The sequence below is a fragment of the Nelumbo nucifera genome, chromosome 2, assembly GCF_055504915.1.
Source record: "Nelumbo nucifera cultivar China Antique chromosome 2, China Antique-T2T, whole genome shotgun sequence".
Taxonomy (NCBI): domain Eukaryota; kingdom Viridiplantae; phylum Streptophyta; class Magnoliopsida; order Proteales; family Nelumbonaceae; genus Nelumbo; species Nelumbo nucifera.
This window is the reverse complement of record NC_142650.1, coordinates 31,146,879-31,162,211: the sequence shown is the minus strand read 5'-3', so window position 1 is coordinate 31,162,211 and position 15,333 is coordinate 31,146,879. Positions and strand designations below refer to the sequence as shown.

Genomic DNA, 15,333 nt, shown 5'->3' with positions numbered 1-15,333 from the left:
GTTAAAACTCATTCGGCCCAAGTGGTTGAATTTTAGATTCATTCGACCCCAGTTGTGGGTCACAAGTAATAATTTACAATTTAGGCCCATTCGTTTTTCAGTAAATTGTTTATCTGGGTAAATGCACTTAGTTGGGTAAATGTTTCCCAAGGAAAGATTTATTAGGGTAAGCACATTTATCCATTGTCTTTTATTTCCCACATAAATAAGGTAATAACCATTTTATCCATAAAAATCCACTATTACAAGGGCAATTTTGTTCTATTCAAGTGGGGGAATAATTTTTCGTGGTTTCCACATAAATCTAAAAAAAGAACATGAGTTTCTTGGTCAATAGAAATCAAAATCCTATTAACCAACTTTTCTTCTCTCAAAATCCAAAAAAAGAAAGCTCCCTTATATACAAATTTATGAAGTCAAAGGTGTTTTGCCCAGCTATTTTTGTCAAAAAAAATATTAATTGATTATATATATATATATATATATATATATATATATATATATATATATATTCAAGATCCATCCGACGCAGATGGTTGAACGATTGACCTGCAATAAAACATTAATTGATTATATATTACATCTCTAATATGCTGTGATGTGTACAGCTTAGATACTCCGGAACTGGGGCGGCCATCGAATATGCTGTGATGAATCTTCATGTGAGAACTGATCAACTGAGAATACATTATTATAATTGTTAGATAATATTTGCTTTTTTTGCAATGAGAAAATTAAAACAATATATTTATTTAATTCCATAGGCTGAGAACATCATGGTTATCGGTCACAGCCTGTGTGGTGGGGCAGAGGCACTCATGCACCATCCCCCATCCCAACCTAAGTAAGTTTTCTTTTCTTTATTTTAACTTCTTATGGTCATTTATAAGAACATTCATCTAGTTTCATGAATTTACGTAAAACCTATACTATGGTCTTCGTTTTACTGAAACACTTGTAGTTTATAACTTATTTATTTAATCAAACTTTCATTAAGAATCTATTTGTTTTATCATCTAAAATTAGTAAGATGATCACCACCTAAACTGAGTAAAAAATGTTTAAAGGCATGGATCTATGGTTTATTCCAAAAGTACCCTTAACAGTTTTTCATATAGAAAATAAATTTGACCAAATAAAGCAAAATGAAATACTTGATCATGTCCTATTAGGGGTAAAAATGATATTTTCATTTTCATTTTCTTTTGATTAAATTTATTTGAATGGATGTTAGGGGTCAAAACTGTCATTTTCCACTTTCATCTAATGAAAGATCAATTAAATAAATTGATTGCAACCTTAAGGGGGATGTTTTAATAAAACGCAAACTATAGGGTAGGTTTTAGTAAATCCATGAAATTATGAAAGTGCTTTAGTAAATGACCCTTTTTTAAGTTGTAAACTGTAGAGTAATGTAAGTTTTGCATAAAATGAAAATGAAGAGGTTGGGAATGCGAGATCATATTTCGTGCAATCATGGTTGTAGGACAATCTAGAGACGCCTTAACAAAATGCAAATATAGAGGTGTAAATCGGGTCGTATTGGCCCGCGTGTAGCCTATGCAAAGTGCTGGTCTTGCTATGCCGATCTATGCTTCCCTCCCCTATGATACTTAGAGCCTTAGACGTGTAAATCGAAACGTGTTGGGCCGTTACGGCACAACCCATGTACGGCCCATGCAAAGTGCGGGCCAAGTCGTGCTTCCCTCCCCTCGGGCGGGCTACAGATCGTGCCATGGGTCTGGCCCGTGTCATGTTGGGCTACAGGTTAGGCATTGGGCCTAGGCCGAATTAAGCCAAACTATTTTTTTTACATTTTGATTTTTTTGCTAAAATACTTCACTTTCCTTAATTCAATAATTCCTTTGAGCTTTGGGAACAAATTGGAAAAATAAAAAAAATCTAACAAATAATTTGAAAAAAATACTTAAATACTTAACAAAATACAAAATGGACAACAAATTGGAAAAATAGGAATGAATAATTTATTAGTAAATTATTTCTAAATAAAGAAATAATTTAGTAAAATAAATAAATAAATGTTTATTGAAATCTATCTTTTAATGTCACATCTCTTTTATTCTACTGATTTATTTTATTAAATAAATAATGTTTAGATAATGATAATAAAATAAGTAAATGAATAAATAAAAATTGAGATAGAGAATAGGAAAGAGAGAGAGAGATGAAAAAGAAGAGGAATAACATTTTATTTATAGGATGTCATAATCGTAAATAATTGTATGTGGCTATAACTTTATGCCATTGAGTCAATTATATAAGGAGATTTGTCTTATATGTGGCATTATTATAATTTTTGAATATTATAGAGGTAATTATAAGGAGGTTTGGTTTGTCTAATACGTGTTCTTATAATTTTCTAGAGAAAGAGAGGTGGGAGAAAAAAGAAAATAAAGAAGAAAAGAGAGAGAGAGACATGTGTCAATCATTTAGAGAACAAAAAAATATAAAATGTCAACCTCTCAATAATGCCACATACACCTTCCCAATGCTTTAAGTATAAACTAGAATAGTACCCAACCTCATGTAGTTTGGTTTTATACTTTGTCCTATCACATCAGCTCTTAACATCACTTAAATGGAGTTTAGGTTTCGTCCTGACTGAATCTTCCTAACACCCATCTCACAGCATGTTGTAGGCTTGTAGCTGGACATCGTGGGAACCACTCCCATGCTTGTATGTTTTCATTCATGGGAGGTGGTCCTAACACCCATCTCACAGCAAGTCACAACTGCACATGAGGAACCCTTCCCATACTTATATTTTTTCATTTATGGGGAGATGGTTCGAAATGTACCGCTGCAAGTGCTATGAGGTGGAATAAGGCTGAGGGAGGTGATGTTGCATCCATGCATACATGTTCTCATTCATAATACTCTCTTAATGCACCGTTACTTTGTCCTCCTATCTATTAAAAAGAAAAGGCAAAAAAATTGAAGGAATTATGCCAACTTGAATCTGATTCCCAACTGGCCATTGCAGCCGCACATTGGGAACATCTTTTCATTAATGAAAAGAAAAAAGTTCCTACTGTATGGCTGCAATAGGATGATCTCTTGCCAATAAAACATGTTTTAACACCCTATCGAGTTGTTCCGACACTATCGCACATGTCACTATGAAACTAGGGCCCATCATAAAAGTTGTACCCATCATGTATGAGATGTATGGTGTTAGATGATGTTTGCTAGGGTTTTGGAACGTACTTGTTGGGAAAGTGTTGGGAGTGTTTTGTTGGTAGTTTGGGCTCAGGTTGGATTAGGGCTGACCTCAATCCTACTAAATCCATCCAGACTTAGGGGTGCTCATGGTTCGGTTAATCGAATCGTAGGCTAATTTTTGAAACCAAACCGGGGTTACTAGTTTTTGGAAAACCAATAATTGAAACCGAACCGAAGTCGATCGGTTAATCGGTCAACCGGTTTAGTTAATCGTCGGTTCGATTCATCGGTTTTTTATTATTTATAATATTTATTATAAAAAATATATAAATATATAATAAAACACTAGAAATATATATACTATTATATTTTAAATAATAAATAATATATTATATATTATAAAAATATATATTTATATATATAATGCATATTTATTAATTTATAATATATAAAAAATATAAAATATAATATATATAAATATATATATACTGGTCGATTCGATTAACCACCAGTTTTCTATTTTGATTAACCGAAACTGAATTGATACCTTCGGATTTTTAAAATAATGAACCGAAACCAAACCGATCGATTTGGTTAACTGAATTTTCAATTTAGTTTCAATTGATTTGGTATTGGCACAATAAATCATGTGGTGACTACAACGATAGGCATCAATTCAAGCTTGTATTGACTGCTTTTTTATTTTTTTTGCTTCACCCTAAAATTCTATTTTAATATAGATAGGTGTACGCTTGAAGATTGGATTTGCTCCCAACAAAAAACCATTCCAACATGAAATATGTCCGCACATCTCACATGGTAAGTCTCGGTATAAAGATGAGATGTATGGATACAAATCATGTTAGAAGTATATTCGAACATTTATTGTTGAAACCGATCCCAATTTGTGTGCGGTTTTTTTATTTCAACCCGTATGCTTGTCCACCATTTAGTATTTCTTTGGTTCTATAAGCATTGGTGTTTATTGCATATGAGACTATTGTTTGGTTTCACCGTTTATCAAATAATATTAGAAATCGAAATGCTTTGATTTACATGCATAGGACATTTGGGGAAACGTCAAATTCATGTTTCCACCAATGTTTGGGCATTTCTTGAAATGAAATACTGATGTAGTACACTTTATTTGAAGTGGAAAGCAACTTTGTGGGATGTTACTTGAAATGTCCATAAAACATTCAACCAAATAGAAAAAGCAAAAAACATTTATTGTAGCATTCTTTATATACATTTATCTAAAAAGCCGAACTCGAACTCGAACTTGAATCTAATAATTTATCAATAAGCCGAGCTCGAATAAATAGATATTCAACATTTTAAAATAAAAAAAAAAAAATAAAACACAAAAGAAACACTGTTATCGATATTTAGAATCTTGTCTTAGGAAACTCCCACGTAACCAAACATACGCTAAATTGGCGTGGATTAAAATGATATTGGAAGCGACGGTTTTCCCAACTCTATGTGCTTGCCCACCGATTAATTTCCATGGACGGAGCCCGTTTGATTGGGCCTTTGATATAGTTGATTGACACCTCATCAATCATTTTAAAATAATAAAGCATTGGCAATACAAATTTTTAATAATCGAATCAAATTTAGATACAAGTTACCAATAATCGAATTGGATTCAAATTTTGTTGATACAGCCCTTATCGGATTTGGTATACAGATTTGGCTCAACGCAAATTGAATGCAATATAGCTCCAACCTGATTTAACCAACTAAATAAAGAGGGGTATCACATCTGATCCCGGGATCTGTTACTCACAAATGGGCCTTTCATAGATACATTCACTGTGCATTGGGAATATTTCCTGTGAATAATAACTAATAAGTATGGAAGATCTTTCCAATGCATGGTAGGATGTGCATGTGAGGCGCCTGTGAGGCATTAGGGCACGAGGTGTGAGGAGCAGATCCTGTGTCCATCTGATCCCACCCTTCCTATATACTGTACACCTATGTTCAGTAGAGCAACAACCACTACATGTCATCTTCTCATTGTTTTCAAAACCAGATTGGACTAGATGGTTGGATCGGAAAAATCGGGAACTAATCACTTGATTAGTTTCGTTTTCTTTCAAAACCATTTTTTTTTCTCAAAACTATTGATTTTGATCAACAAACCGCTGAACCGGCAGATTAACCGTTCAAACCGTTTTGACTGTTTTGACCATTTCCCTATTTTTTCCTTCAAACCAAACATAGCCTTAACGTTGCAAGTACTTATTTTGCATATCTTCTTAGTGATGGTTCATATGAGATAACTTTGATGGTTGGGGGCCAACAACTTATGCTGTTGAGAGCATTTTTAGGGTGGGCATGTTCACTTATTCATTGGACCCCGCAACAGGTTTTGCGGGACGAGGTTTCTTCCTACAGTGTTCTAGCACAGCACCACCATTGCAGAAGGAAAACCATGCTATGCATTTGGGAGCTATGATGCAGAGCTCTGTGCTTTAGTTCGAGGATTGGAAGTAGCTTCATCACAAAATATAAGTAATCTAACAGTATATTCTGACAGCAAGCAGCTAATAGATCTTTTGAACTTAATGGAAAAGCTCATGTCATCGACAGAACAACTTCACTGGGGCCGAATCAGTAAACTCAGGCTTTCATTTCACTCAATTTCTTTTGTCCATATAAATAGAGATCAAAACAAATTGGTCCACTTATTTGCTTATCTTGCTTGTAATGGCCAGATGAATATATCTTACAATCCCAACTCTCAAGGCCATGTACTCAGTTCTCACTTTTAATGAAGCTGCTTCTTTCCTTTTGCAAAAAAAAAAAAAAAAAAAAAAAACAAAAAAAGCATAGTACAAATTTGCAAATACTGCAATGCTAATGGGACGGTGTTTTTTGAAATATTCGGTTTTACACTAACTGGATAAATGGGTTTTAAATCATGTAGACAATATGATTGATTCTGTATCTTTTGCTTATGGAGATTCAGTTAGTGTAAAATCAAAAGATTGTGGTTAATGTTCAATTTAAGTAATCTCCATTTTTGGCAAAAACTTATATAGAATTAACATTGATGGGATGTTTGCATTGATCAGAGAGGATTTTATGACTTTTTAAGTTATAATAACAATTTTATAGTGGCTGCATGCAATGTTTTAAAAAAAACCACTTTAATTGGACAATCAAGCATAAAATTATGGCTTCTAATGGCCCTGGTGGGATGGTTTTTAACCAAGTTGACATTCTTGACAAAATGCCAGATTTTAGGAGAATCAAATCCAAAATTTAAGCTGGGAAATGGCTTGAATGATTTAACTGGCCGAATCAATGAATAATTGAAAACATTGGTTGTATGTAGAAATGCAACTTGAGTGGTTATGTACGTAGTAGATGAGATTAAATGCCCAAGATAATTTTTTTTTTTTAAAGGTTGTTTAACTACATTCCAAGAAAGTGGTTTTTTTAGCTAAATGTTCCAAAAATCTTTCTGAACAGGAGCTCTGGTGGTATTATCCACCAAATTGGCTGCTTCTTGATGTTATATCTTCCTTGTTTGTTAATAAATTTATTTATGTACATGCCCCCGTCGGTTTCGAATCTTTGTTCCAGGTTTATACGGCACAGAGTTGGACGCCAAACCACGCCATTCCATCTGTCCATCACGGGTGGAAGAACATAAATGGCGGATTGGCAGCCCAAGATTTAAAAGAGACAAATCGAGACGAGACCATCACTGATTCACTGTCCATGACTCCATGAGATGGACAAGATTCCATCTATTCTAATTTCTAAATGGTAATATCATATTCTATATCAATCATTCATTATGTGCAGCGACTGGGAGCTGCTACCGGGTCCAGTATTCATCAATAATTACAGAGAGTTTGAAGATATCTCATATCTTCAATTCAGACTCCAGAGTTCAGATCGAGCGATCTGTGAGAGAGGGAAGAAAAGGAGAGAGGAGGTGGGATTGTAAATCATCTGATGGAGAAAACGTCATGGGTTTGTACCCTGGTAACGCAGGTTTGCCTCTGCTTGGCTCTCTATGGTGCCCTCAACATCGGTATGCCTCAGAGGTCCGTTTACTCGACTGCCATCAGAGGAGGGGGTAGGCCTCTTGATCTTTATTTCATCAGTGTCAGAGGAGGTTCTCGACCTCTTCAACAACAGACCCACCTTCTCAAACAGGTCAGTTTGTCCTTTTTTGTGTATGAGAATTTCCTTCTGTCTTTATTTGGGGAGGAAGAAGTCAGGAACTGGTTTGAGTATTGATTTTTTTTTTTATTTGGGTTCTTGGCCTATTGTCAATTGTTATTGGGTATGCATAATGGGTTTCTTTGTTATAATTATTTAAGAATTTGAGTGGTTTCTGCCAGCGGATTGGTTGCTTGTTATCTATGCCTGTCTCATTTAGATTGGGGTATGAAAATTTGTTGATTTTTGTTCATGTTAGTCGGTTGCGGTTCATTGTTCTCTTTGCTGTCACTTGCTCTGTCTGAAAGTTTCTATTTCCTCTTGTGAATTCGGGTCTTTCATCAGTCTCCATTGCTTCTTGGTTTCTTTAACGACTCATTGTTATTTTTATTTGGGTTCTCTATGAATGGCTTGGTTTGGTTTTTACTTCATTTCCTCTTTGTTCACTGAAATTGCTTATTCTTTCTCAGTTACTTTATTCAGTTTATCTGTTTGATTGTATGTTGGCCAGGTACTAACCTGGTGTCTCCTTTTTCCTTTTTGATGCTTATGTATGGTAGATTTTGAAGTAAGATATGGATAAATTTTGTCTCTAATTGATATGTACGTTCTACCAATTCTTGTTATTCTGAATGGACATTATTACTGTTGGTGAAGATGGAGAAAGTAGCAAGGATTTACGGTGCAAAGTTTGTAGTGAACATTAGCGAACTTGGGGAAGATGATCCACTAATGCAGAATGTGAGCTTTTATCCTACACAAACTACACCCTACTTTGGCATTACTTTTACTATTCATTGATTAATTTGCCATCATAAATTGGACCTTTTCTGAACTTTTTACCATGATATTTAAAGCGCATTTCAATGTTGTGATGCTTATTGGAAAACAGTCAGATTAAGCTTCTATATTCTATTTTTTCAGGGCACTTTGCATTTTCCATCATTGAAGGTTCCCTGGTACACATCATCCTCTCTGTGAAAAGTTCCATAATTTGGGTATACAATTGCATTACACAGGATCCTTTATCTTCTGAAAATTTGTTCTTACAAGTGTCAACCTATCATTTTTTTTCCAAGAAAAATATCTGCAACTTTCCCAATTCAACAATTTAATCATGAGGAGTAATATCTATAGGTATTCTACTAGCACTTCAAAAGGAAAGGGATACTTTCTGAAGCAGATTGCAACTCCGAGTGGGCAGATCTTAGACATCATTGTTCTGGAGACAAGTTCATTACAGGTATTAGTGCTTTTTCTTGAATTCTGGTTTTAAAGCTTTGTTGAGTATCATAAGTGGGTTTAAGAATTTATTTCTTAATAAGCTCTTTGCACTTTTGTTCTTGAAAGGTTGGTGTTATTAGATTTAATCCTCCTATTGGTTTCATTATGTGCAACTCTTAATTTCATGTTTAGCTAGCTATTATCTCTTATTAGTTGGTACCTCAGTGCATGTTGCCTGTATGCATTTTCTGTTGTTTTTTTTTTGTTTGATAAAAAAACCCACTTTGCAAAAGATTATAGGGATATATACTCGAGAGAAAGACAAAAAGAATTTACACCACACCCCACTTTACATCCAAAAGGAAAAAAAGATATCAAAATGTCCCTCCAATTGGACTGAAGATATACTAAGCCAAGCCTGTGGAGCTGTGGATAGGCCTGAGTCCAAAAACTCAAGTACCGTTCTGCCTTCTGGATCAAGACTTCCATAGGGGGAGCTTTTTGATCGAACACTCTCTGATTGCATTCTTCCCAGAGAGCTCAACAGATAACCAACAGTGCAAGTTTCCAGAGGACCTGGCCTCTCCTACTGAAGCCTGTGGCTTTCCAGGATGTAAGCAGCTCATCCAACCTGTCTTATGGGACCCATTGTCTTCCAAAGAACTGAAGGAAATGGTGCCATAGACCTGAGGCAACAAGGCAGTGAATAAATAGATGACTCACTGGCTCTCCTGCCCTGCCACACACTCAAGTAACCTCCAACACTGTGCCTCTGTGAGATAGGTTCTCTCTAGTTAGGGCCTTGTCCCATGCAACAACCAAAATGAAAGACTGCACATTCAGTGGAGCTGCTTTCTTCCAAATCCAAGCTGCTATAGCACAATTTGATTGAAAACACACCTGAACTGTTAGCACCCCACGGCCTGTGATCAGACCCTGTAGGTTGTAAACTAGTTCTATAAAGAAGGTCCATCGGCCTTGAAAAAGCTCCCACCACCCAATCAGTAAAGTTTTGTCTGAATTGGGAGCACCAAAGCACTACCGTTTCTGAGGATTCATATGAATTTTGGATGGTGGCATCCATTTTCTGTTGATATTTTTAGTACTTAATTATGAAAAACTGGTCCAATATCAGTTCCTTCTATATTTGTTGTGTATACTACATCTAGAGAAAAATATAGTTTTTGAAACAAGTAATATTGCTAAAAAAGGCTTTTCAAATTAAACATGCAATGGCTTCTTTTTTTATTATCATCCATGCCTTATCCGAACTCTATGGGGTGGCTACATGAATCCTGTTTCACCAATCGTTCTATTTAAAGCCAGATCTATTGTAAATTGTTAGTGCTCAAATCATTTCTTGTTACTTATACCCAAGGTTTAAAATTTCGATACGATACGCTCGATACGGGGCGTATCGTATCATATCTTTGAAAAACAGATACGGGATACACATGGAAATCGGACGTCTCGTCTTTTTTTCATGCGTATCGGACCCGTATTGGGGCGTATCGGGGGTGTATCAGGGCGTATCGGTAGCGTATCAATGAAAAATATACGACCAAAAACTGAAAAAAAAATAATGGGGAAAAGCAAACTTCTTTTCCTTGAAATAAGCCTTCTTTCACCCCCCAAATGACTCTAAAACTCCAAACATCATTCCTAGAGTGCTAGATTTGCAAAAAATTGCAAGAAACAAGTGTGAATCATTATTTTTTGAAAGATTTTCAAATTTTGAAAAAATATGGCAAAAATAGGTAAATTTTTTCAATTTTTTATAATATCCAGTGATTTAATTTTTTTTTTGAATGTTTAAATTTATGTTGATCTACATTTCTTACATTCAAAATCATAATTTTTTTGTGTTATTAATAAATTTATGGAAATTTCATGAAGATATTTGGGGAAAATATAAATTAATAAAAAAATTGAAAATGTAATTTTTCTCTGCCTATAAAGACTAAATATGTTTTAGATCTATGGATTTATCTATAATATCCATAGAGCAATTGAAATTTCTTCTTTAGTATTTTTTTGATTTTTTATATTTTTAGAATTAAAAAAAATAATATAATTAATTATATTTTATCATTTGATCACAGAAATTGAATATATTATAATTCTATGGATGATCTTTCATATCCACAGACCAATTGAAATTTGTTATTTAATAATTAATTTTTTATTTTTATATTTTTAGAATTAAAAAATAAATAAATAATTAATTATATTTTATCATTTGATCACAATGATTGAATATATTATAATTCTATGGATGATCTATCATATCCACAAAGCAATTGAAATTTCTTCTTTAATAACTATTTTTTGAATATATTATATAATGTATATTTATTTTTTATAATTTTTGAAAATACATTATAAATAATTATTGATTATATTTTCACTTAGAAGTTGTGCCAATGCATGTTTTATGGTTGGATAGGAGAATTGAGTTTTTCTCATCCCATAAAACATTAAAACTTAAGAATTATAATTTATATATTATAATTAAGCATAGGATTTTTAATGAAATTATAATTACCTACAATATATTTCTTCATAAAACCATTAAAATATATTAATTCAATGTATATACATCTCATTGAGGCCCATGTTAGTTTTGGTCTACCCTGAGCTCTTCTAGCCCCTTCAATCTGTAACAAATTGCTTCTTTTAATTGGTGCAGTTGGTGGTTTTCTATGCACGTGCCCAAACCATCTTAGTCTACTCTCTCTCATTTTATCACCTATTGGAACTACTCCTAGGTTCCTTTTAGTAACTTCGTTTCTAATCCTATCCTTTCTAGTTTTTCCACTCATCCATCTTAGCATTCGCATATCTGCCACATTCATTTTCAGGACATGTTGTTTTTGACTATCCAACACTCTATTCCAACTGTTTTATAGAATTTTCCTTTTAATTTAAGTGGTATTCGCCTACCACATAAAATTCCAGATGCACCCCTCCATTTTGCCTATCCTGCTCTAATTCTCTTGATGACATCCTCCTCAATCTCTCCCTTGTTATGAATTATTGAACCAAGGTACCAGAAATGATCACATTGAATTATCTCTTCTAAAGAATTTCAACAACATAGAGATTAGTGGTTAGTGCTTGTTTTCCATTGTTACAAGCAACCTATGACCTACATAAAATGATTAAAGTAAGCTTTGATAGCAATAAATTTGAAAACATGGAGAAACTGCAACATCAGATGAGGAAGTTTTTTTGTCAAAGTCTCAAAATTTTAGAAAGTGTATAATTTTGGGATCATATCTAAAACAATGTTGCAAGTGTGGACTTTAGAGAATGAAGTTTCCATTAGTGAACCATCTTATATATTAGCAATGAGAATGAATTATTTTATGTTTGATCATCTAAAGAGGCCTTGCTTCGGTCTAGTTAATCATTTCATGTGTACCTTCAGAATGTTCTGCTTTAATGGTATGCATTGCACAAGCAGGTGAGCCACAAAGCAGTGCTCTTGGCAGGATGATTTTAAGCATTCATGCTGGTTGAACTGAATGTCCCAATAATTACCATTTTTTTAGTAAGAAAATGTGGGAAAGTTTATCAATGGTGAACTTAATTACCAGAAATTATACCAGTAAAACACTGGAATACTATTCTTATGGGTTTTGGTTTTGTTCGGGAGCCTTGATTTTAGGTGGTCCTACAGATATATAGTTGTTTGCTGTACATGATGTTTACAAGGTTCATACATGTAATCTTGACTTTTGATAGCTTACCTATTACTCAAAAAAAGTTTCAAATTTGAATTTGTCCTCATGGTTTGCAATGTCATCTTAGCATGCAATTTTAATTTGGGAACTGGGGTGCCCCATGGTGAACAAGGATCAAGTATCAGTCATTCTGATGACTAAAATGTGATAAACATTGCCTCGTTTTTTCATTATGTTCTCTTTTATGGATGCAGAAAGTGGAATTTGGTTGTCAGTATCTGCATAACTTTTTATTTTCTTCCAAAAATAAGTTCCAGAGAAGAAACTTAAATGCAAATAAATAAGAACCAGCAGGGGGGAATGTTTTTTTAATGTAAACTATGATACTTGGACACCTATACATCCAGAGTAGTAGAGTTAACAGGATATGATAAATGTATGGGTAATACACCATGGTATGTTGAGCCCTCCTCAGAATAGAGGAGATAAGTTGTTTTCTTTTCTGTTTCTTTTGGTGTTGGGGGTGGGGCAAGGGTGATAAGTAAATAAATAAATAAATAAACCTATAACAATAAAGAATAATCAGTTGAGTTACTTAGATTGATAGCTGATAAGTTGTTTTTTTATCAATGATAACTGATAAGTTGTTCATAGAGGAGATGATTAGAATGGAACTAAAAAGGAAAAAGAATCATATAGGAAATGAATTCATCACTAGTATCCATATCTAGGTCCTACTTTTTCTTCCCCAATATAGAGGTACCCCTTCTCTTCCTCTTTGTTAGCTAATCTAGACTGCAAGGAATTAACACTAGCTCTAAGCAGTTCACAACAAGAGGGTAGCTCTTAAGATCAAAGGATTTTTTGAATATTCTATATCAACATTTAGTGTAGATTTAGTATCAATTTCTATTTCCTTGGTGCTTCCAAAATCACAAGTTCTGTTAGTAATGTAATTCCTTAAATTATTATTAAGAATGGATGCTTGTCTGACATGGTTTTCTCAATAGTATCTGAAGGATCTAGATAGTGTGGTTTCTTACATTTCTCCTTCCACCAGAAGAAATACTGTTTGGATTTTTTTTTTTTTTTATGTTTTTAAGGTACTGTTCTTTTTTTTTGGTTTCTTAAATTACAGTTCTTTTGTTTTTACAAATTGAATTATCACTAGGTTCATTTGCTAAAGTGAGTGATACTCTCATTAGTTCTTATAAACCCAGTATAATTTGAATTTTGAAGGATCATTTGCATATGGGAAGACCAAGCATTCCTAAGAGTAATCAACTACAATGGCTGACAAGGGTACTAGGAGTAACTGATAGTAACTGGTATGATGGTGCATCTTAATTGTCCCATGTTAATATGATTTTGTCCCAATCAAGATTTTCTCTTAGGTGAAATATCATAGAAAACAGTCCTACATTGTTTTATTCGACAAACCTACACCCTTGCCCCACCCCCAACACCAAAAGAAACAGAAAAGAAAAGTCCTCCAGTTACATACATATGTTATAACAGGTCGTCTTGCTGCCTTTTGTTTTCCTATTTTTGTTCAACCCAGGCGCATAGTTGTTGGATTCCACTCACCGGAAATTTGTGAAGAGCACAAGGAACAAATGGAAACAAATGATGTCTATGAGCCCCTACACCATATCTTTCTGAGGTTTGGAGTGGTAAGATATGAAATACCTATGTCTTTAACTTAATATATTTATAGGGAACTTCTCATATTTTATTTGTACTCTATGGTAATTAATGATTAAATATCTTCTTTTCTATCTTCTTCAGAATGCCTACCTAAGTAAGCAGGGATGCAGTAGCCACTACACACGCAAAGGGAGCATTGCTTACATCACAAACCCGGACCCTACAGATAGACCAACCAATGGAGCACCTTCTGTAAATGGAAGTTCAACCTTCCCTAAGTAAGTTTTGTCCTATTCACAAAACGGTTTTCTTACCGTACTCTATGGAAGAGCAATTTTAGTTATAATTGTTAATTCTAATGCCACAGGTGCATGCATGATGGATTCCTTCTGCATAGAGTCAGTCCTTTGGAGATTGTGGGTATCCATTGTTGTCTATTTAAGTTAGTACATTTAGTCATTTATTTTATTTAAATTCTTGTTCAATTCCTTATGTTTTAATTGAATCTTCAATGGCAGGCATCTTACTTCATTAATTCAGCAAGTGAAGTAGTATACAGGTCTACAATTCATCAAGGAGGCAAGGAGATCATGTAAATTTGGCACCAAGCAACTCAAGTGTTGCCCATCTTTTGAAACCAGGCTGTAATTCTAGCAACAATTTTTTAGTGCCATTCTTTTATTTGTTTTCTTTCTCTATCCAATATCTTTCGGTAGATGATGCTTATTGTTCATACATGGCTTCAACTGATCAGGTTGTTAGTCTCAAAATGTAGTGGTATTTGCATTTGAGATCTTTGAAAATGTTAATTAATTTATTGTCATCCTGAGTACAATTGTTGTACGATGGGAAGGAGAAAAGTGCTACAGTCTTTGCATGGTGCAAAGAAAAGGGAAATTAAGGACCTGAATTATGAGAGAGGGACAATTAAGATATGAATAAAAATTAGAAAGAGAAGTAATTATATATGGAGAGAGAGAGAGAGAGAGAGTACTGTTACCTGCAAGTAACTTAAAACAGGCTTTTCGTTCCATTAATTCATATAAAATTCCAATTTTTTTTGAAGAGTATATAAAATTCCAATTACAACAACTCTTTAGAGAAACACAGAAGATCAGAACTCCCTTCATAAACTCAATTCAACATGAAGCTGCCTGAAACTTCTAATTAAAAGTCTCCTTCAAATACAATAAGGAGCCTAAATCCCAGAACAACTTCAAATACTTAAGAGTGATCTAAAGAAATAGAAAAACTCAAATCCTATCACAGATTGACACCCTATCAATAAAATGCTGAAGTATTTCAAAACACATCACATTTACAAAACCTTGATCTTTGTTAGATGATAACTCAGTTATTTAGAGGGTATTCTCCGGTATAAATTGTTTTTCTTCTTGTGAATTCC

At 33.9% G+C, this 15,333-nt stretch overlaps 1 protein-coding gene across 1 annotated transcript; it reads left to right on the top strand.

Annotated features, from left to right (window-relative positions):
- Nucleotides 1-6,745: 6,745 nt before the first annotated feature.
- On the top strand, nucleotides 6,746-14,894 carry LOC104603339 (Calcineurin-like metallo-phosphoesterase superfamily protein). The gene is made up of 9 exons (XM_010267349.3): nucleotides 6,746-7,365; nucleotides 8,029-8,112; nucleotides 8,296-8,330; nucleotides 8,509-8,614; nucleotides 13,521-13,609; nucleotides 13,843-13,954; nucleotides 14,070-14,206; nucleotides 14,296-14,344; nucleotides 14,447-14,894. The coding sequence occupies exons 1-9, from the start codon at nucleotides 7,162-7,164 to the stop codon at nucleotides 14,522-14,524; spliced, it is 894 nt and encodes a 297-aa protein (XP_010265651.1). The 5' UTR covers nucleotides 6,746-7,161; the 3' UTR covers nucleotides 14,525-14,894.
- The last annotated feature ends 439 nt before the right edge of the window (nucleotides 14,895-15,333 follow it).

What these genes read in the sequence shown, in the direction of transcription:
- LOC104603339 (XM_010267349.3), top strand. Translation starts at nt 7,162, where the DNA reads ATGGAGAAAACGTCATGGGTTTGTACCCTGGTAACGCAGGTTTGCCTC. An exon ending in AGACCCACCTTCTCAAACAG is followed by an intron (nt 7,366 to 8,028) that starts GTCAGTTTGTCC and finishes CTGTTGGTGAAG; the next exon opens with ATGGAGAAAGTAGCAAGGAT. An exon ending in GAGTCAGTCCTTTGGAGATT is followed by an intron (nt 14,345 to 14,446) that starts GTGGGTATCCAT and finishes CTTCAATGGCAG; the next exon opens with GCATCTTACTTCATTAATTC.